The sequence below is a fragment of the Rutilus rutilus genome (genome assembly GCF_951802725.1).
Source record: "Rutilus rutilus genome assembly, chromosome: 5".
NCBI classification, from domain to species: Eukaryota; Metazoa; Chordata; class Actinopteri; order Cypriniformes; family Leuciscidae; genus Rutilus; species Rutilus rutilus.
The window spans coordinates 45,149-67,746 of record NC_140213.1 but is presented as its reverse complement, the minus strand read 5'-3'; the positions used below and the strand labels follow the sequence as shown (position 1 = coordinate 67,746).

Sequence of the window (22,598 nt, the reverse complement as noted above, 5' to 3'; positions counted from 1 at the left end):
AACCAAATAGAGTACCCTAGCAACCAAAATCCAAAGAGGGATATCTTACATTCTGTATGTCACAGAGGCATGGGAGTTGGTTTATATCATTCATAGTGACAAGAAGCCTTTGGAGTTTCATCATTGGCAGCTGCCTAGCAACTCCATAGCAACCAAATAGAGTACCCTAGCAACCATTTTACAAGACCTACATCTCTGCATCAGAATATTGTATAGAGATGGGGGTTGGCTCATTAGTTTCGGTTGGAAAACAGTCTGTAAATATCACCATGGTAACTGTGTATTCACACCCTAGCAACCATTTAGAGCCACCTAGCAACCATATTGCAACATATAGAAGCCATATTTCAGCTCCACAACATCGTACATACATGGTTGTTGGCTCGTATGCAATCATGTACAACACCCTAGCAACCGAGTGGCGAATTTTGCCACTGCAAGCACCACTTCACATTTTCTTCAGGAAATGTACATTCTAGTGTTGTGATTACTATTCACCTAGACAAAACTTCGGCGCGTAACTCGCCCCACACCGTTTGTCACAGACCCCTGAATGAGGTGTCAAATCGACCGGTTTATTGAGAAGAGGTGTGCTATGACTTTTATAAGCGATCGGGTGTACAATGTTCGTCTAGCGGGCAAAAAATTTGCCGAAAAATGTCCCATAGACTTAACATAGGCACAAAATTTGCAAAATCATATCTTTGGCTCAGAAGGTCATAGAGCCTTGGGGTTGGGCTCTTTTGATTCGTCCTATCAAGCAGCCAATAAGTAGTGACATAACAACTTCATAGCCACGCCCTAGCAACCAGTTACAGGCCCCTAGCAACCATTGAACAACATTTACAAGCCATATCTCAGCAACAAAACATTGTACAAACACAGAGATGGGCATTTTTTGACCCAGACCTGCAAATACTCTTTAAATATTACCCCATAAACTGTATAAACAAACCTTAGCAACCATTTGGAGTACCCTAGCAACCGTACAAACACATAATTGGGCTATATCTCAGCACAAAAACATCGTATAGACATGGGGATGTGTTTGTTTGTTTTGGTTGTGAAACCAATCTGTAAATATCATCATGGTAACTGTGTAACCACACCTTAGCAACCGTTTAAAGCTATCTAGCAACCATATTGCAACATATAGAAGCCATATTTCAGCTCCACAACATCGTACAGACATGGTTGTTGGCTCGTATGCAATCATGTACAACACCCTAGCAACCGGGTGGCGAATTTTGCCACTGCAAGCACCACTTCACATTTTCTTCAGGAAATGTACATTCTAGTTAGTGGTGCTTTTTTAAAAGCATCACTATTGTTATTGCTCATACTTATTATTCTTTTTTTTATTATTATTATTATTCTTATTCCGCCCAAAGTTTGGCGCGTAACTCGCCCCGCACCGTTTGTCACAGATCCCTGAGTGAGGTGTCAAATCGACCGGCTCATTAAGGAGAGGTGTGCTATGACTTTTATAAGCGATCGGGGGTGCGGTGTTCGCCCCAGGGGCGAAAAAGCGGCCAAAAAAGTCCCATTGACTTAACATTGCGACGAACTTTGACCACACGTAGCTCTGAGCGAGGATTTCGCAGAAATGTGTGATTTGCCACATTTGAAGAGGCTGACAGGCTCTGTAAGAACATACCTCACAATGGGGTAAAAGTTGCACCCCTGGGGGGCAGGAGATGCCCAAAGTTGCCCCATTAACTTACTATGGGGAAGGAACGTCCCGTGAAACACACATGCTTTTCCTACTATGGTAAATTGCATAGGGACTTTGTATTGAACGTAGCTCTGGATCACAGTGTCATAGAGACAAGGGGGAGGGCTCATTTTACTCAGACGACCAATCAGTCTCTCAGGATCATTGTGAAGCTATCAAGCCACGCCCTAGCAACCATTTAGAGCCCCTTAGCAACAAGTTCCATAGACTTCCATTGAAAGAGTTCAAAGAGATATCTCCAGACTGAATTGTCATAGAAACATGGGGGTGGTCTCATTTGACTCGGGGCAGTAAACAGCCAATCATGAATCACCTCAACACTTCCAAGCCCCTCCCTAGCAACCATTGTCGAGCACCTTAGCAACCAAAATCCAAAGAGGGATATCTTCCATTCTGAATGTCACAGAGGCATGGGAGTTGGTTTATATCATTCATACTGACAAGAAGCCTTTGGAATTTCATCATTGGCAGCTGCCAAGTAACTCCATAGCAACCAAAGAGAGTATCCTAGCAACCGTTTAGCAAAACGTATATCTCTGCATCAAAACATAGTATAGAGATGGGACTTGGCTGTTTTGACTAAATCATGGTAAACTATGGTAAATCAACCTTGAATCATAGTAAATCATACTAAAACATGGTAAATCATGGTATACTATAGTAAATCATAGTACACTATGGTAAATCGTGGTAAATCATGGTAAACTATGGTAAATCATGCTAGAATCATAGTAAATCATACTTGAACATGGTAAATCATGGTATACTATAGTAAATCATGGTAAACTATGGTAAATCATGGTAAACTATGGTAAATCATGGTAAACTATGATAAATCATGCTAGAATCAGTAAATCATAATTGAACATGGTATATCATGGTATACTATAGTAAATCATGGTATACTATAGTAAATCATGGTAAACTATGGTAAATCGTGGTAAATCGTGGTAAACTATGGTAAATCATGGTAAACTATGGTAAATCATGCTAGAATCAGTAAATCCTACTTGAACATGGTAAATCATGGTATACTATAGTAAATCATGGTAAACTATAGTAAATCGTGGTAAATCATGGTAAACTATGGTAAATCATGCTAGAATCATAGTAAATCATACTTGAACATGGTAAATCATGGTATACTATAGTAAATCATGGTAAACTATGGTAAATCATGCTAAAATCAGTAAATCAGACTTGAACATGGTAAATCATGGTATACTATAGTAAATCATGGTAAACTATGCTAAATCGTGGTAAATCATGGTAAACTATAGTAAATCATGGTAAACTATGGTAAATTATGCTAGAATCAGTAAATCATACTTGAACATGGTAAATCATAGTATACTATAGTAAATCATGGTAAACTATGGTAAATGATCCTAGAATCATAGTAAATCATACTAAAACATGGTAAATCATGGTATACTATTGTAAATCATAGTAAACTATGGTAAATCGTGGTAAATCATGGTATACTATAGTAAATCATGGTAAACTATGGTAAATCATGGTAAACTATGATAAATCATGCTAGAATCAGTAAATCATACTGGAACATGGTAAATCATGGTATACTATAGTAAATCATGGTAAAGTATGGTAAATCGTGGTAAATCATGGTAAACTATGGTAAATCATGCTAGAATCAGTAAATCATACTTGAACATGGTAAATCATGGTATACTATAGTAAATCATGGTAAAGTATGGTAAATCATGGTAAACTATGGTAAATCATGCTAGAATCAGTAAATCATATTTGAACATGGTAAATCATGGTATACTATAGTAAATCATGGTAAACTATGGTAAATCGTGGTAAATAATGGTAAACTATGGTAAATCATGGTAAACTATGGTAAATCATGCTAGAATCAGTAAATCATACTTGAACATGGTAAATCATGGTAAACTATGGTAAATCGTGGTGAACTATGGTAAATCATGGTAAACTATGGTAAATCATGGTAAACTATGATAAATCATGCTAGAATCATAGTAAATCATACTTGAACATGGTAAATCATGGTATACTATAGTAAATCATGGTAAACTATGGTAAACTATGATAAATCATGCTAGAATCAGTAAATCATACTTGAACATGGTAAATCCTGGTATACTATAGTAAATTATGGTAAACTATGGTAAATCGTGGTAAATCATGGTAAACTATGGTAAATCATGCTTGAACCAGTAAATCATACTTGAACATGGTAAATCATGGCATACTATAGTAAATCATGGTAAACTATAGTAAATCGTGGTAAATCATGGTAAACTATGGTAAACACCTTAGCAACTGCCTAGCAACCACACTGAATACCCTAGCAACCACTTAGCAACGCCCTAGCAACCACCCAGAATACCTTGGAAACCTCCCAGAACACCATAGCAACCACCTAGTAAAACCCTAGCAACCGTGCCGAATTTTGCCACTGCAAGCACCACTTCACATTTTCTTCAGGAAATGTACATTCTAGTGTTGTGATTACTATTCACCTAGACAAAACTTCGGCGCGTAACTCGCCCCACACCGTTTGTCACAGACCCCTGAATGAGGTGTCAAATCGACCGGTTTATTGAGGATAGGTGTGCTATGACTTTTATAAGTGATCGGGTGTAAGATGTTCGTCTGGAGGGCGGAGAATTAGCCGAAAAATGTCCCATAGACTTAATATAGCCACAAAATTTGCAAAATCATATCTTTGGCTCAGAAGGTCATGGAGCCTTGGGGTTGGGCTCTGTTGATTCGTCCTATCAAGCAGCCAATACGTAGTGACATAACAACTTCATAGCCACGCCCTAGTAACCAGTTACAGGCCCCTAGCAACCATTGAACAACATTTACAAGCCATATCTCAGCAACAAAACATTGTAAAAACACAGAGTTGGGCATTTTTTGACCCAGACTTGCAAATACTCTTTAAATATTACCCCATAAACTGTATAAACAAACCTTAGCAACCATTTGGAGTACCCTAGCAACCGTACAAACACATGAATAGGCTATATCTCAGCAACAGAACATCGTATAGACATGGGGGTGTGTTTGTTTGTTTTTGGTTGGGAAACCAATCTGTAAATATCATCATGGTAACTGTGTAACCACACCTTAGCAACCGTTTAAAGCTACCTAGCAACCATATTGCAACATATAGAAGCCATATTTCAGCTCCACAACATCGTACAGACATGGTTGTTGGCTCGTATGCAATCATGTACAACACCCTAGCAACCGGGTGGCGAATTTTGCCACTGCAAGCACCACTTCACATTTTCTTCAGGAAATGTACATTCTAGTTATTCTTATTATTATTCTGGACAAAGTTTGGCGCGTAACTCGCCCCGCACCGTTTGTCTCAGAGCCATGAATGAGGTGTCAAATCGACCGGCTCATTAAGGAGAGGTGTGCTATGACTTTTATAAGCGATCGGGGGTGCGGTGTTCGCCCCAGGGGCGAAAAAGCGGCCAAAAAAGTCCCATTGACTTAACATTGCGACGAACTTTGACCACACGTAGCTCTGAGCGAGGATTTCGCAGAAATGTGTGATTTGCCACATTTGAAGAGGCTGACAGGCTCTGTAAGAACATACCTCACAATGGGGTAAAAGTTGCACCCCTGGGGGGCAGGAGATGCCCAAAGTTGCCCCATTGACTTACTATGGGGAAGGAACGTCCCGTGAAACACACATGCTTTTCCTACTATGGTAAATTGCATAGGGACTTTGTATTGAACGTAGCTCTGGATCACAGTGTCATAGAGACAAGGGGGAGGGCTCATTTTACTCAGACGACCAATCAGTCTCTCAGGATCATTGTGAAGCTATCAAGCCACGCCCTAGCAACCATTTAGAGCCCCTTAGCAACAAGTTCCATAGACTTCCATTGAAAGAGTTCAAAGAGATATCTCCAGACTGAATTGTCATAGAAACATGGGGGTGGTCTCATTTGACTCGGGGCAGTAAACAGCCAATCATGAATCACCTCAACACTTCCAAGCCCCTCCCTAGCAACCATTGTCGAGCACCTTAGCAACCAAAATCCAAAGAGGGATATCTTCCATTCTGAATGTCACAGAGGCATGGGAGTTGGTTTATATCATTCATACTGACAAGAAGCCTTTGGAATTTCATCATTGGCAGCTGCCAAGTAACTCCATAGCAACCAAAGAGAGTATCCTAGCAACCGTTTAGCAAAACGTATATCTCTGCATCAAAACATAGTATAGAGATGAGACTTGGCTCTTTTGACTAAATCATGGTAAACTATGGTAAATCAACCTTGAATCATAGTAAATCATACTAAAACATGGTAAATCATGGTATACTATAGTAAATCATAGTACACCATGGTAAATCGTGGTAAATCATAGTAAACTATGGTAAATCATGCTAGAATCATAGTAAATCATACTTGAACATGGTAAATCATGGTATACTATAGTAAATCATGGTAAACTATGGTAAATCATGGTAAACTATGGTAAATCATGGTAAACTATGATAAATCATGCTAGAATCAGTAAATCATAATTGAACATGGTATATCATGGTATACTATAGTAAATCATGGTATACTATAGTAAATCATGGTAAACTATGGTAAATCGTGGTAAACTATGGTAAATCATGGTAAACTATGGTAAATCATGCTAGAATCAGTAAATCATACTTGAACATGGTAAATCATGGTATACTATAGTAAATCATGGTAAACTATAGTAAATCGTGGTAAATCATGGTAAACTATGGTAAATCATGCTAGAATCATAGTAAATCATACTTGAACATGGTAAATCATGGTATACTATAGTAAATCATGGTAAACTATGGTAAATCATGCTAAAATCAGTAAATCAGACTTGAACATGGTAAATCATGGTATACTATAGTAAATCATGGTAAACTATGCTAAATCGTGGTAAATCATGGTAAACTATAGTAAATCATGGTAAACTATGGTAAATTATGCTAGAATCAGTAAATCATACTTGAACATGGTAAATCATAGTATACTATAGTAAATCATGGTAAACTATGGTAAATGATCCTAGAATCATAGTAAATCATACTAAAACATGGTAAATCATCGTATACTATAGTAAATCATAGTAAACTATGGTAAATCGTGGTAAATCATGGTATACTATAGTAAATCATGGTAAACTATGGTAAATCATGGTAAACTATGATAAATCATGCTAGAATCAGTAAATCATACTGGAACATGGTAAATCATGGTATACTATAGTAAATCATGGTAAAGTATGGTAAATCGTGGTAAATCATGGTAAACTATGGTAAATCATGCTAGAATCAGTAAATCATACTTGAACATGGTAAATCATGGTATACTATAGTAAATCATGGTAAACTATGGTAAATCGTGGTAAATAATGGTAAACTATGGTAAATCATGGTAAACTATGGTAAATCATGCTAGAATCAGTAAATCATACTTGAACATGGTAAATCATGGTAAACTATGGTAAATCGTGGTGAACTATGGTAAATCATGGTAAACTATGGTAAATCATGGTAAACTATGATAAATCATGCTAGAATCATAGTAAATCATACTTGAACATGGTAAATCATGGTATACTATAGTAAATCATGGTAAACTATGGTAAATCATGGTAAACTATGATAAATCATGCTAGAATCATAGTAAATCATACTTGAACATGGTAAATCATGGTAAACTATGGTAAATCGTGGTAAATCATGGTAAACTATGGTAAATCATGGTAAACTATGGTAAATCATGCTAGAATCAGTAAATTATACTTGAACATGGTAAATCGTAGTATACTATAGTAAATCATGGTAAACTATGGTAAATCATGGTAAATCATGGTAAACTATGGTAAATCATGCTAGAATCAGTAAATTATACTTGAACATGGTAAATCGTGGTATACTATAAATCAGGGGTTCTTAACCTTTTTGATGTCGTGGCCCAAATTTTACAGTACAAAGTGGCCCAGGGCCCATTCAAATATTAGCGCTGTATTGGTTTATTGATCTCACCCTTGGTTTGATTTGTATTCAATAACTAAATGAAATCCACTTGCAGTTTAACAGTTTATTATTAATGTGTATGTAAACCTGCACACACAACAATTCATTTAACAAATCAATCTGCATCAAGAACAAATATAAAGGCTCAAGTCAGGCATATTAACACAAAAATCAGTTGGATTTGACATTTTACTTACAAAAAAATTGAAAATGTATATAAATAAAAATAAATAAAATAAAAACAATAAAATGTGTTGCTAAAATAAATAAATTCAAAATAATATTTTTCAAATTAAATAAATTAGTTGTAAATGAAAAGTGAAAAAGTGCAAATGAAAAAAATATAGTTTCCTGCACATACAACAAGATGCCAAACACACAACAATTCATGGAACAAATCAATCTGCATTAAGAACAAATGTAAAGGCTCAAGTCAGGCATATTAACACAAAAAACAGTTAGATCTGACAAATTTTACTTACAAAAAATAATAAATAAAATAAAAACAATAAAATGTGTTGCTAAAATAAATAAATTCAAAATAATATTTTTCAAATTAAATAAATTAGTTGTAAATGAAAAGTGAAAAAGTGCAAATGAAAAAAATATAGTTTCCTGCACATACAACAAGATGCCAAACACACAACAATTCATGGAACAAATCAATCTGCATTAAGAACAAATGTAAAGGCTCAAGTCAGGCATATTAACACAAAAAACAGTTAGATCTGACAAATTTTACTTACAAAAAATAATAAATAAAATAAAAACAAAATGTGTTGCTAAAATAAATAAATTCAAAATAATATTTTTCAAATTAAATAAATTGTAAATGAAAATTGAAACAAAGTGTTTCAGCAGTCTACATTTTTGCATGGCAGAACCTGAAGCTACAACTCCCTATTTATGTTCCCCTCTTAATGAGACACTTGGGCCTGCTTCACAGACATTATCAGATCCAGCCTGGGTGGAATGGGGGAAAGGCTCACTCTCAGAGTAGCCTCCAGTGTTGCTTTGAGTCTGTTTCGTGCCTTGGTCTTAGTTGTGGCCACAATGGAGAATCCTGATTCACACAGGTATGTAGTTGTGAATGCGAGGAGTAGTTTCACAGCCCTCAGTGCTAGACATGGGTACTCTTTTGAGACAGCAATCCAGAAGGAGCCAAGATCCAGTTTGCCCCACTGCAACTTTAAAGTACTGTCAGTGGCTACTTCCAGAAGCTGGGATTCCAGATGTGAGGGCAAAGCAACATCATTTTTAGTGGGATCCACAGAAAATGGGTCCGCAATCCACATGTGTCCCTCTCTGGGATCCTCAGGAAAGTAGTCATCAAATTTCACTGCCAGTTGTGAGAGGTGCTGTGAGACTAAGTCACTAATCTTCACCTGGGGGGAGTTTTCCAAAATATCAGACAAAAGGGGAAACATGTCCATCCTTTTTTCCTGAGCCCTCTTAATCCACAAAGCAAGTTTCCTCTTAAAAGCTTGAACTTTATCTGCAACAAAAAATATGTTGCTATTTCTCCCTTGAAGTGAGATATTCAGCTGGTTCAGCAGTGAAAAAATGTCACAGAGGTAGGCAAGTTTAGCTGTGAACTGTGCATTGGCATAATAATGTGCAAAAGGAGAATTTCTCTCAGTGAGAAAAGATAGGACCTCATTCCTCAGTTCAAACAAACGCTTGAGGACCAGTCCTCTTGAGAGCCATCTCACCTCACTGTGATAGAGCAGCTGGACATGATCTGCTTCCAAGCCTTCACAAAGTTTGGAAAAACATCTGGAGTTCACAGCATTATTTTTAATGAAGTTTATGGTTTTCACACTTACATCCATCACCTCATGTAACTCTGGTGACATTTTTTTTGCCGCAAGGCTTTCACGGTGAAGAAAACAGTGGGTCCATTTAGCTTCTGGGGCACGATCAAGTATCTGCCTGACGACACCGTGATGCCTGCCTGTCATTGACGCGGCACCATCGCTGCACACCCCAACACAGTTCTGCCAGTCTAGGCCGTTCTCTTTGAAGTAGTTATCCATGCAGCGGAAACATTCCTGAGCCGTAGTCCGTGTGGGTAGCTCTCCACAAAACAGTATGTCTTCGTGCAAACTACTGTCCCAGCGATAGCGAACAAAAACCAGTAGCAGTGCAGCATTTGTGACGTCAGTAGATTCGTCTAGTTGCAAAGAGAAAAATGGGCTGCTTTTTATTCTTTCTAGCAACTGATGCTGTATGTCTGTGGCCATGTCCGCGATACGGTGACTAACAGTGTCGTTTGAGAGTGGGACGGTTAGCAGCTTTTTTGCAGCAGCCTCTCCGATCATCTCACGGCACATATCCACAGCGGCAGGTAAAATCAACTCCTCCGCTATCGTGAATGCTTTCTTAGTCTGTGCCACTCGTCTGGCTACGAGGTAGCTGGCTTTCAAAGCGCATTTAGAATTTCCAGTCAGTGACACAACAGACCTTTTCTGCATCTGAAGCCCATTTTCTTTTCTCCTGAAAAATTCCACCGACTTTCCCACAAGCGATGGATGTTTGGTTTCTAGGTGCCGCTTTAGTTTTGAAGGCTTCGGTGCTTCGTTGGATAACATTAGCCCACACTCCACACACTGCGCTCTCGGCTCTGCCTCGTCACCTCCATTCACAAATCCGTATTTAATGAAGTCAGGATTGTATTTGCGGCAAAATCTTGACTTTTGGGGCGGGTTGGCGCAACTTTGGTCTCCCCTTTTCCGCTTTAAAAATTTCTCCATAACTTTTGCTACACATTCTCTGCTAAAGGCTACGGTTGACTGAGTGTCTTCTTCTGCTTATTAGCGCTTGTTAAACAACTAACTGAGGCATTACTGCTACTAGTGGTGGGATGGTGTATTGTAACTGTCTCATGGATAGCAGTCATAGATAACAGTGGTCATTCTCGTGTCTTCAATTGATAACTTGTTTGGTCCCGCGGCCCTTGCGGCCCACAGGTGAAAAACGTAAAGTTTTTTGCGGCCCTCCAGGTGGCGCTCGCGGCCCTATGGTTAAGAATAGGTGCTATAAATCATGGTAAATCATGGTAAACTATGGTAAATCATGGTAAACTATGATAAATCATGCTAGAATCAGTAAATCATACTTGAACATGGTAAATCATGGTATACTATAGTAAATCATGGTAACCTATGGTAAATCGTGGTAAATAATGGTAAACTATGGTAAATCATGGTAAACTATGGTAAATCATGCTAGAATCAGTAAATTATACTAGAACATGGTAAATCGTGGTATACTATAGTAAATCATGGTAAACTATAATAAATTGTGGTAAATCATGGTAAACTATGGTAAATCATGCTAGAATCAGTAAATCATACTTGAACATGGTAAATCATGGTATACTATAGTAAATCATGGTAAACTATGGTAAATCGTGGTAAATCATGGTAAATTATGGTAAATCATGCTAGAATCAGTAAATCATACTTGAACATGGTAAATCATGGTATACTATAGTAAATCATGGTAAACTATGGTAAATCGTGGTAAATCATGGTAAACTATGGTAAATCATGGTAAACTATGGTAAATCATGCTTGAATCAGTAAATCATACTTGAACATGGTAAATCATGATATACAATAGTAAATCATGGTAAACTATGGTAAATCATGGTAAACCATGCTAGCCACGTGGTAAAAGCATGCTAGCATCATCCTAGCAACATAATAATCATGCTAGCACAATGCTAATCATGCTAACATGATGCTAGTATAATGCTAATAATGCTAGCATGGTTCTAGCATTATGTTAGTCACATGCTTATTATGCTAGCATGATGTTAATTTTGTTATCATCTTGCTAAAATCTAGCTAACCGCACCCTAGCAACCGAGTGGCGAGTTTTGCCACTGCAAGCACCACTTCACATTTTCTTCAGGAAATGTACATTCTAGTTTTTCTTATTATTCCGGACAAAAGTTTGGCGCGTAACTCGTCCCGCAGCTTTTGTCACAGACACACGAATGAGGCGTCAAATCGTGCGGATTATTCAGAAATGGTGTGCTATGACTTTTATAAGTGATCGGGGGTACAGTGTTCGCCCCAGGGGCGAAAAAGCGGCCAAAAAAGTCCCATTGACTTAACATTGCTACGAACTTTGACCACACGTAGCTCTGAGCAAGTATTTCGCAGAAACGTGTGATTTGCCACATTTGAAGAGGCTGACAGGCTCTGTAAGAACATACCTCACAATGGGGTAAAAGTTGCACCCCTGGGGGGCAGGAGATGCCCAAAGTTGCCCCATTGACTTACTATGGGGAAGGAACATCCCGTGAAACACACATGCTTTTCCTACTATGGTAAATTGCATAGGGACTTTGTATTGAACGTAGCTCTGGATCACAGTGTCATGGAGACAAGGGGGGGGGGGCTCATTTTACTCAGATGACCAATCAGTCTCTCTGGATCATTGTGAAGCTATCAAGCCACGCCCTAGCAACCATTTAGAGCCCCTTAGCAACAAGTTCCATAGACTTCCATTGAAAGAGTTCAAAGAGATAACTCCGGACTGAATTGTCATAGAAACATGGGGGTGGTCTTATTTGACTCGGGGCAGCAAACAACCAATCATGAATCTCCTCAACACTTCCAAGCCCCTCCCTAGCAACCATTGTCGAGCACCTTAGCAACCAAAATCCAAAGAGGGATATCTTCCATTCTGAATGTCAGAGAGGCATGGGAGTTGGTTTATATCATTCATATTGACAAGCAGCATTTGAGTTTCATGATTGACAGCTGCCAAGACACTCCATAGCAACCAAACAGAGTACCCTAGCAACCAAAATCCAAAGAGGGATATCTTCCATTCTGAATGTCACAGAGGCATGGGAGTTGGTTTATATCATTCATAGTGACAAGAAGCCTTTGGAATTGCATCATTGGCAGCTGCCAAGTAACTCCATAGCAACCAAACAGAGTACCCTAGCAACCAAAATCCAAAGAGGCATATCTTTCATTCTGAATGTCACAGAGGCATGGGAGTTGGATTATATAATTCATACTGACAAGAAGCCTTTGGAATTTCATCATTGACAGCTGACAAGCCACTCCATAGCAACCAAACAGAGTACCTTAGCAACCAAAATCCAAAGAGGCATATCTTCCATTCTGAATGTCGCAGAGGCATGGGAGTTGGTTTATATCATTCATAGTGACAAGAAGCCTTTGGAGTTTCATGATTGGCAGCTGACAAGCCACTCGCTAGCAACCAAATAGAGTACCCAAGCAACTGTTTAGCAAAACGTATATCTCTGCATCAGAACATCGTATAGAGATGGGAGTTGGTTTATATCATTCATACTGACAAGAAGTTTCATCATTAGCAGCTGACAAGCATCTCCATAGCAACCAAACAGAGTACCCTAGCAACCATTTTACAAGACCTACATCTCTGCATCAGAATATTGTATAGAGATGGGGGTTGGCTCATTAGTTTCAGTTGGAAAACAGTCTGTAAATATCACCATGGTAACTGTGTTTTCACACCCTAGCAACCATTTAGAGCCACCTAGCAACCATATTGCAACATATAGAAGCCATATTTCAGCTCCACAACATCGTAGAGGCATGGTTGTTGGCTTGTATGCAATCATGTACAACACCCTAGCAACCGAGTGGCGAGTTTTGCCACTGCAAGCACCACTTCACATTTTCTTCAGGAAATGTACATTCTAGTTATTATTATTTTCTTCTTTATTCCGCCGAAAGTTTGGCGCGTAACTCGTCCCGCAGCTTTTGTCACAGACCCACGAATGAGGCGTCAAATCGTGCGGATTATTCGGGAATGGTGTGCTATGACTTTTATAAGCGATCGGGGGTACGGTGTTCGCCCCAGGGGCGAAAAAGCGGCCGAAAAATCCCATAGACTTAACATTGCGACAAACTTTGACGAGTCATAGCTCTGAGCGAGGATATCGCAGAAACGTGTGATTTGCCACATTTGAAGAGGCTGACAGGCTTTGTAAGAACATACCTCACAATGGGGTAAAAGTTGCACCCCTGGGGGGCAGAAGCTGCCCAAAGTTGCTCCATTGACTTACTATGGGGAAGGAACGTCCCATGAAACACACATGCTTTTCCTACTATGGTAAATTGCATAGAGATTTTGTATTGAACATAGCTCTGGATCACAGTGTCATAGAGACAAGGGGGCGGGCTCATTTTACTCAGACGACCAATCAGTCTCTCAGGATCATTGTGAAACTATCAAGCCACACCCTAGCAACCATTTAGAGCACCTTAGCAACAATTTCCATAGACTTCCATTGAAAGATATCAAAGGTATATCTCCAGACTGAATTGTCATAGAAACATGAGGGTGGTCTCATTTGACTCGGGGCAGCAAACAGCCAATCATGAATCACCTCAACACTTCCTAGCCCCTCCCTAGCAACCATTATCGAGCACCTTAGCAACCAACATCCAAAGAGGGATATCTTCCATTCTGAATGTCACAGAGGCATGGGAGTTGGTTTATATCATTCATAGTGACAAGAAGCCTTTGCAGTTTCATCATTGGCAGCTGCCAAGCAACTCCATAGCAACCAAACAGAGTACCCTAGCAACCGTTTAGCAAAACGTATATCTCTGCATCAAAACATCGTATAGAGATGGGACTTGGCTCTTTTGACTAAATCATGGTAAACTATGGTAAATCATGCTATTCGTGTTAACATCTTGTTAAAAAAATGCTAGCATCATGCTAACAAAATGCTAATCATGCTAGCTACACGCTAATCATGCTAGCTACATGCTAATCATGTTAGCTTATGCTAAAAACATGCTAGCATCATGCTAGCTGCATGCTAATCTTGCTAGCAACATGCTAGCATTATGTTAGTCACATGCTTATTGTGCTAGCATTATGCTAATTTTGTTATCATCTTGCTAAAAATGAGCTAACCGCACCCGAGCAACCGAGTGGCGAGTTTTGCCACTGCAAGCACCACTCACATTTTCTTCAGGAAATGTACATTCTAGTTCTTCTTATTATTCCACACAAAGTTTGGCGCGTAACTCGCCCCGCACCGTTTGTCACAGACCCCTGAGTGAGGTGTCAAATCGACCGGCTCATTGAGGAGAGGTGAGCTATGATTTTTCTAAGCGATCGGGTGTACGATGTCCGCATAGCGGACGAAAATTTCATGTCAGGGTAGTTTTGTCTGAATCAATCTGCAGACAATTGGAATTTCTGGCAGTAAATATTGACATTGTTAAGGGCCTCAGTATAACTGTTGTTGGGTGTTATAGACCTCCATCTGGCCCAAATTATGCATTACAGTCTCTGATACAACTTTTAAGTAGATTAAATTATAGTGAAATTATTGTAACTGGCGATCTAAACTGGGATTGGCTTAAGTCAGTATCTGATGATTTTAAATATTTTTGTGATTCTGTCACTCTTACACAGTTGATCAATTCTCCCACACATCCAAATCTTAAATGCCCGGAGAAGTCTACTTTAATTGATTTGATTCTGACTAATGTTCCTCATAAATTCTCATCTGTTGGTGTTTTTTGCAATGACATAAGTGACCATTGTGTTGTGGCTGCCATCAGGAACACTAAGGTCCCTAAATCAAAATCACGTGTCATTTGTAAGAGGAATCTTAAACATTTTAATGAACAGGGGTTTTATCATGATTTGTTTCATTTCAATTGGAGTAGAACAGAGCTTATCCCTGATGTAGAGACAGCTTGGACATTTTTTAATGAGGGTTTTACACAAATCATAAATACACATGCCCCACTTAGGAGATATAGAGTAAAGGGCATGATAACCCTTGGTTTTCCACAGAGTTAGCAGAAATTATTCATAAACGTAACTGGTCTTGGGCAAAAGCAAGGAAAACAGGTTCTACATCTGACTGGCTTGCATTTCGACAGCTAAGAAACAAATGCACCTCTTTTATTAAGACAGCCAAATCTGAATATTACTTGCCTATCACCACTAAAAATTTAAATGATCCCAGAAGATTTTGGAAAACCATAAAATCCGTAAATGACGTTTTGGTTGCACTTGACAAGAAGCAACATTCGGCATTACTCTTTATTGACCTGTCCAAAGCTTTCAATACAGTTGATCAGGATGTTTTGAAACTTAGACTTATTAACTCAGGACTTTCAGAGCAAGCAGTTGCTTGGTTCTCAAATTACCTTAGTGATAGGTCTCAGTGTATTAAATGTGATGGTCTATGTTCCAATACTGTAGCAGTCACTAAGAGTGTACCACAGGGCTCTGTATTAGGTCCACTTTGTTTCACTATTTATATAAACAATATAGGTCAAAATGTGTTAAATGCTAATCTTCATTTTTATGCTGATGATACTGTCATATATTGCAGTGTGTCAACTCTTGTACAAGCAATTGAATATTTGCAAAATGCGTTTATTGAAGTATTTTTGAAATAAATTGTTAATAAGTGTTTTTCTTTTAATGTAAAAAAACGACTTGTGGCCACCACTTTCTTATCTGTTCTGGACTATGGTGATCTTTTATATATGAATACTTCTGCACAAAATGTTCATATGATTGACACAGCTTACCATGCTTCGTTGAGGTTCATTACAAATTGCAAAGCGCTGACTCACCACTGTGAACTATACTCTCGGGTTGGAAGGCCTCCTCTAGCCACCCGAAGGCTATGTCATTGGTACACTTTCATATATAAGGCAATTCTTGGTCTGCTGCCAAGCTACCTATGTGTTCATATCATACAGAAAAGCAATGGGCGACACTTTTTGCGTTCTCAGGACTTTGTTATGCTCTCTGTGCCAAAGACTCGTACGGAAATGGGAAAGAAGGCATTTCTGTATTCTGCACCTTCAGCATGGAATACGTTGCAAAAGGACTTGAAACTCACTGAATTAATCTCGCTAAATGCATTTAAATCCAAAATGAAAGATGTAGAGGCAGATGCCTTAATATGTAAATGTTTTTAGATTGTAAAAATGATTTCAAATGATTTTATGAAGTGTTAGTTCTAGTTTTCTGTGTTATTTGTCTGTACCTATGTGTTTGTATTATTTTTTCATATGCTGCTGCCTGTCTTGGCCAGGTCACCCCTGCAAAAGAGGTTCTTAATCTTAATGGGATTCTCCTGGTTAAATAAAGGTTTAAAGAAAAAGAAAAAAAAAGAAAGAAAAAAGAAAAATAACATCACAGGTGTGCTGCGTCCCAATTCGCACTTATACTACGCCCTAAAAGTATATACTCTTTTTGTGAAGAAAAAGTACATATTTTGAGTGTGTAGCAAAAGAGTAGGCAAGCTTTGGGACATACTATTTCATCATCTTTAACGGACAGCTCCGTCGCTTAGGTACGTGCATCCTGTCACCGTAAACTGCCCTGTCAATCATCTTGTCACAGTTAAAGTCCTCCATTCAATCTAATTTCAATTCCTACCGTTTCGGAGAGAAATGTTGATCTGCCAGTCATGGGTCTTTCATGCGGAGACTCTCCTCATGTGTTTGCAATTTGAATAGGTTATAATGATGCATTTAAAAGTTAATGGCTAAATGTTTCTTTACAAAAGTAAATACATTTTTGTCAGGTTAGATACTGATAATTAATCACTCAAACCCCTTTATCTAAATCTCTCTACATAACCGCCGGACTCGCACATTCTCCATGTCTGTAGTTTTTTAACACTTTTTACATGTGTTTGTAGTTCTAATCGAATCCTCGTCCACCGTGCGATGGGTTGTGGGCAATTTTAGCCGTTAGAGTGTTCATGGATCTGCACTTCAGATTCCGACCGGAAATAGTAGACCATCCGGGTATCTTTGGAATACTCATTTCAACATACTTTCTATTTTTTCTATTTTCGAATACTATTTAGGACGGATAGTATGTGAATTGGGGCGGGATTGGGAGTGGATTCCATGGCTGGATCCCAAATGGCACACTTCATGTGGACTCGCGGTGTCGTTGCCTTAAATTGCTCGCCAAGTGTACGAGTCCGTAGGGTGTCCCATTCGGCATTTCAGCTCTCAGAAGTGTGCTCGCGAGCGCCGCCTTTGTGCTCTTGATGCGGACTTCAGCGAAGCCCGCACTTCCGCACCCTCCACACGAGTTACCTACCCAGGAATCATTGCGAACGCCCAATCAGATAAATGAGGGGAGAAGTTTCGTGGCTGTTTGACTTTTGGTGGCATAATGTCATCAAGCCTGTCCCAAAATACACTTTCGCGTGGACTCGAGGCCAGCGCCCCTTAGGTCTGCACTTCCTGACGTCATCAAGTGTGAACTCGAAGGAGGTCCACAAGGCCGGAGTGTGCCATTTGGGATCCAGCCCGTATGCATGGACACCTAATGCCTAGTTCACACTACACAACTTTAAACGTCGGCAGATCGCTGTGCTGTTTAGACTACATGACTTGCTCTGGAGTCTTGAAGTCGTTGTGGTGTTCACACTATGTGACACTACGTAAATGTTCTGCAACAGGGGGTTACACACTACACAAGCTGACAACAACTGTCACCCAACGATGTGATGTGTCAGTGAGCGTTTTTGATGCGTCAAGTATTTCACACTTAAAGATTGGCGAGCGCGGATCACCCACAGATTTGCACGCGATTACAGCCCGACCTGTCAGCGAGCTCGTTAACTTGCAAATCGGGCTTAAATCGGGCTTAAAATCCTGTAGTGTGAACTAGCCATAACAGGCTCTTCTTTGCTACTTTTAAGCCAAGTCGAACGACATTTTTAGATTGCCCCCTAGAGGTCGATCTACAAAAGCTCACTCTACATCATCAAGCAAAATCTGAAGTTCACGTTTAGATAAAGTATTACGAAAACTGACCTTATAATGAGCAACCATTTTCATAAGATCTTGAAACAGTTCAGCTTGCGTCGGATTTACAATAAAATTCGTTAATTCGAACATGGTTAGAATTAAATGTCTAATAAGGTTAATGAGAAAAAGAAACAAGCACTACAGGTGCCAAAATTAACATCAAGCAACTGTGACTCAACAAAGTTACAAAGTAACAAATTCGAAATGTGTGAACAGATCAGAAGATCAAACAAAGCGACGCAAAATCAAGATCATTCGGATCATCCAGATCCTACAAATCATCCAGATCCTGGACGAGCCCCCAAATATGTTACGGCCCATAACAAAATAATAGCTTGTTAGACTGAATGAAATAATGTGTACGGACCGAGCATATGAATGAGTCACAGACACTTGATGCTATTTTCAAGATGCCAATCCACGCCTTCGTTTACATAAACAACTTAAACAACCAGAAAACAATACACAATGGTTCACACAAAATCTTTACAACAACATATTAACGAATTCATAAAAATAACAGTAAAGCGGTAGGGCAACTAGGGAAACAAAGAACGTTTGCCTACACCTGCTCTCACAAGTAGCATTATCTGGCTCTCGATAAAGTAAAACAGGTGAGTCTTCCAGGCCACTGCTTCCCTCGCTATGCTGACTAAATAACCAAAAATGTGAACTAATAAACAAATCCACTACCAGTTACTGATTAATGAAAAGAAAATGACAACAAAAAACACTAAATACAAGATTACTCAAAAGTCCACAAAAACACAAACAATACAAATTAAATTATGAAAAGAGGCGAATCACTCCAAAGTAGTGAAGAGAGCAGCGGCGTGAGAAACAATGGGAATGAGAGAGAGAGGGACATTTTCGCTGCCAATGCCATTTTATCCGGAATCCCCGATGATGTCACGCTGCTCCCATGAATTGAGGATTCCCCCTCAACCTAGAGACTCAAAATAATTATTACACAGATACACGTAACAATTACTTTTTTAAATGTTTTTAAAAAGTCTCTTATGCTCACAAAGGCTACATTTATTTAATAAAAAATTAAGTAAAAATAGTAATATTGTGAAATATTATTACAATTCAAAATAATTGTTTTTTATTTTAATCAATTTTAAAAAAGTAATTTATTCCTGTGAATGACAAAGCTTAGAATTTTTTTTAAACTTTTTTTATGAATAGCACAAGAAAGAAGGGTTGGAAATTAGGGTGAGTAAATGATGACAGAATTTTTAGTGAACTATCCATTTAAAAGGACCGTGAAACAATAGAAAGCACATGTGAAAATATTAAATAAACAATGAAATTAATAATAAAAATTCAGGAATTGTGTAACAGCTTTCATTGTGATTCATTATGACACAGTCCCTAAGGTGATGTCAATGGAATTATATGAGCAACTGACCAATAATTGTGTCAGGTCCAGGATCAGGCCCCTCCCATCTGGGGTGGACAGGTTGAAGCTTATCCAGTGGCTGCATTTCACAAAAGGGTATAGCATGATTCCTTCTGGCCATACAACAACGACATTCCCAAGTAATCATATTATATCTAAACTAAATGTGGACATACTAAAATAATGGAGTGGAATTGGAGAGTCTGCGGACTTGCACAAACTTAACAACAATACAAAATCAATGCAAATTCTGAAACAGCCCTAAGCCTACATTGTGTCCTAACCAGATGCGAAACGCAAGAATTATTTCTTTTTTTTAAATGTAAAATGTATTCAGATTGTCAACAATGTGAACAAATCAGTATATTCTATGATAAAAAAGATAGTTTCAGTTACTCAGTATGTATTTTTAATCAAGTTAAAATGGTGTAAGATTTATGAATGTGATAAGATACTTATCCATTTAGTTGAGAATGCTTGCAGAGAGAGCCCATCCACAAGCTCTTCTGATTGGCTGTGATTTTTGATTTATATAGTTGTAGCGTATGAGCAGATCATTCATTCATTGGTTCTGAATTAATGAATCATGGCTCGTTGAATCTGAACACAAATGCACATTCCTCCTTAAAATCCAAGCTCTAGCCTCTGAACTCCCAAATACCAATCATGCGTTCGGCTCCAGCTAGTCTGCCATAGATGGTCTCTCCCGACACTTTATTGCACCTTGGAGTATTACCAGAACAACACGACGCAGCATCTTCCCCCTAGCTTCGCAAGCCTCAAAGAGATGCACCGAAGAGATAACGGAACTTTCTACGTGACATTACACACACACACACACACACACACGCAAACATCCCTTTGCATTTAGTTCAAGTGATTCAGAATCTGTAGATGACATGTTAAAGCATGCACGTTGGATTAGTTTTGTTTTGATCATATAGTTATGATCTTCTAGTGTGTGGCTCTGAAATGTATTTTTGAAGAATGTTTCCCCCAATGGAATCGCATCCTGTAACCCTACCTCTTGCTAGGTCATAAAATGTATGACCCCAACAGGAATTTCAAGAGAACCACAACTCTCACATTAATTCTTGTAAAGAAAGAGGAATAGACCCTGCAATCTTATATTTTCTATATGTATAACCACTTAAGAAATGTATAAACATGGATTTGATTTTCCCATGTCATAGTAGCCGGTATTATGGCTTGATAGTCGTGTGAGTGAACTTTAAATGTGTGTAATTCTGCATATGAATGTAACTTTATATTTCTTCTACCTTTACCTGCCATTCTTGGTCTCTCTTTAACCGCCTCGTTTTGACTGAACCACTCATACATAGGAGATTACAGTAAAATGTATTATTCTGTGTGTACCATCTTTCTGGGTAGAAATGACGAATTCTAAACGCCGTCATAAACTATGCAGATGAACCATCTGACAGGACAAAGAGAGAGATCTTCCCGCTCGGAAATCTCTGAAAGTGATTGGTCCACGTATGCAAAGTAGGCGTGAACCCATCTTTTCCATAAAGACTGACTCAGGAAATTTCTCAGGGCACTTCGGCAGAAAGAGGTTCCCGGTTCATGACTCCTTAATGGAGTTTCTCCGTTTTTCTTTTCTTTTTAGTTTAGTCTTTTGTCTTTGTTTTTCATATTCTCCTTTGTTCATTTCCACCTACGAGGGAAAATGAACTTAGCCTGAATTGTTTCTTTGGTAACTTCACGTTCGGTGAACCTTTAAAACTTCCCGCGACTCTCCTCGCCCCGGAAGACACGAGAGAACACGCCCAGCTCCGAAAGAACGACACACGCGCCTTCTTTCCTCAGCAATACAAAGAGAACCATATGCAAGTATTGATTATTGATTTGATTTGATTGATGTGATTTCTTGTTGTCTCTCTCAAAGGTTACATTGTCTGTGATTTTGCCATACTGCGATCTCTCCCTATTTTGCTTTCACTTTCGCTCGCTCATCCTCTCTCTTTTTCACAATCTCTCTCTCATTAGTATTCGTCTGTCTCATTAGTTTTACTGTTTGTATATATATGTATTCCGTGTGTAAATGTAGAATTCTGTATTCGTAGTTCCATTTATTAAAACAATATATTCCTGATTGCTTCTGTTTGCTCAAAATTTCGAAGTCCCTGAAACGTCCGATCCAAGCTACAAAAGCTTTACAATTGTGTTACTATTCGTAACCTATATTTTATAAGAACAGGAAAGTGATTTTCAGTGGCCAGAAAATAGCTTTCTTCGAATTATAAGAAAGAGATAATTTCTGTTGAGAAATTGATGGGTTAATCTTACGGCCGTTTGCTGGACAAACAAATTGTTTGATGGCTACATTCATTTCCATTAAAAATTATTCTGATAATTGATCTGAGGAATGGACTGTTGATATATTAGTGATTAAATCATAATTCATTATAATGGGTCACTAATGTATACAAATGATCAAATTTTCGGTTTCAATAATTTTATTAATTCTGTATTGCGAATTAGATGAATCACAACCCCGATTCATCAATTTTGATCAATTTCCCTATATCAATTGAGCTAATACCTAGATTCGTTACATAGTCG

General features: G+C 38.6%; 1 protein-coding gene across 1 annotated transcript; it reads right to left on the bottom strand.

Moving 5' to 3' along the window:
• Positions 1–8,686: 8,686 nt before the first annotated feature.
• Positions 8,687–10,360, bottom strand: LOC311290817 (SCAN domain-containing protein 3-like; the record flags this gene model as incomplete). Its single annotated transcript, XM_084409530.1, has 1 exon — positions 8,687–10,360. One exon carries the CDS (start codon positions 10,358–10,360, stop codon positions 8,687–8,689), a length of 1,674 nt encoding a protein of 557 aa, XP_084265656.1.
• Positions 10,361–22,598: the final 12,238 nt, after the last annotated feature.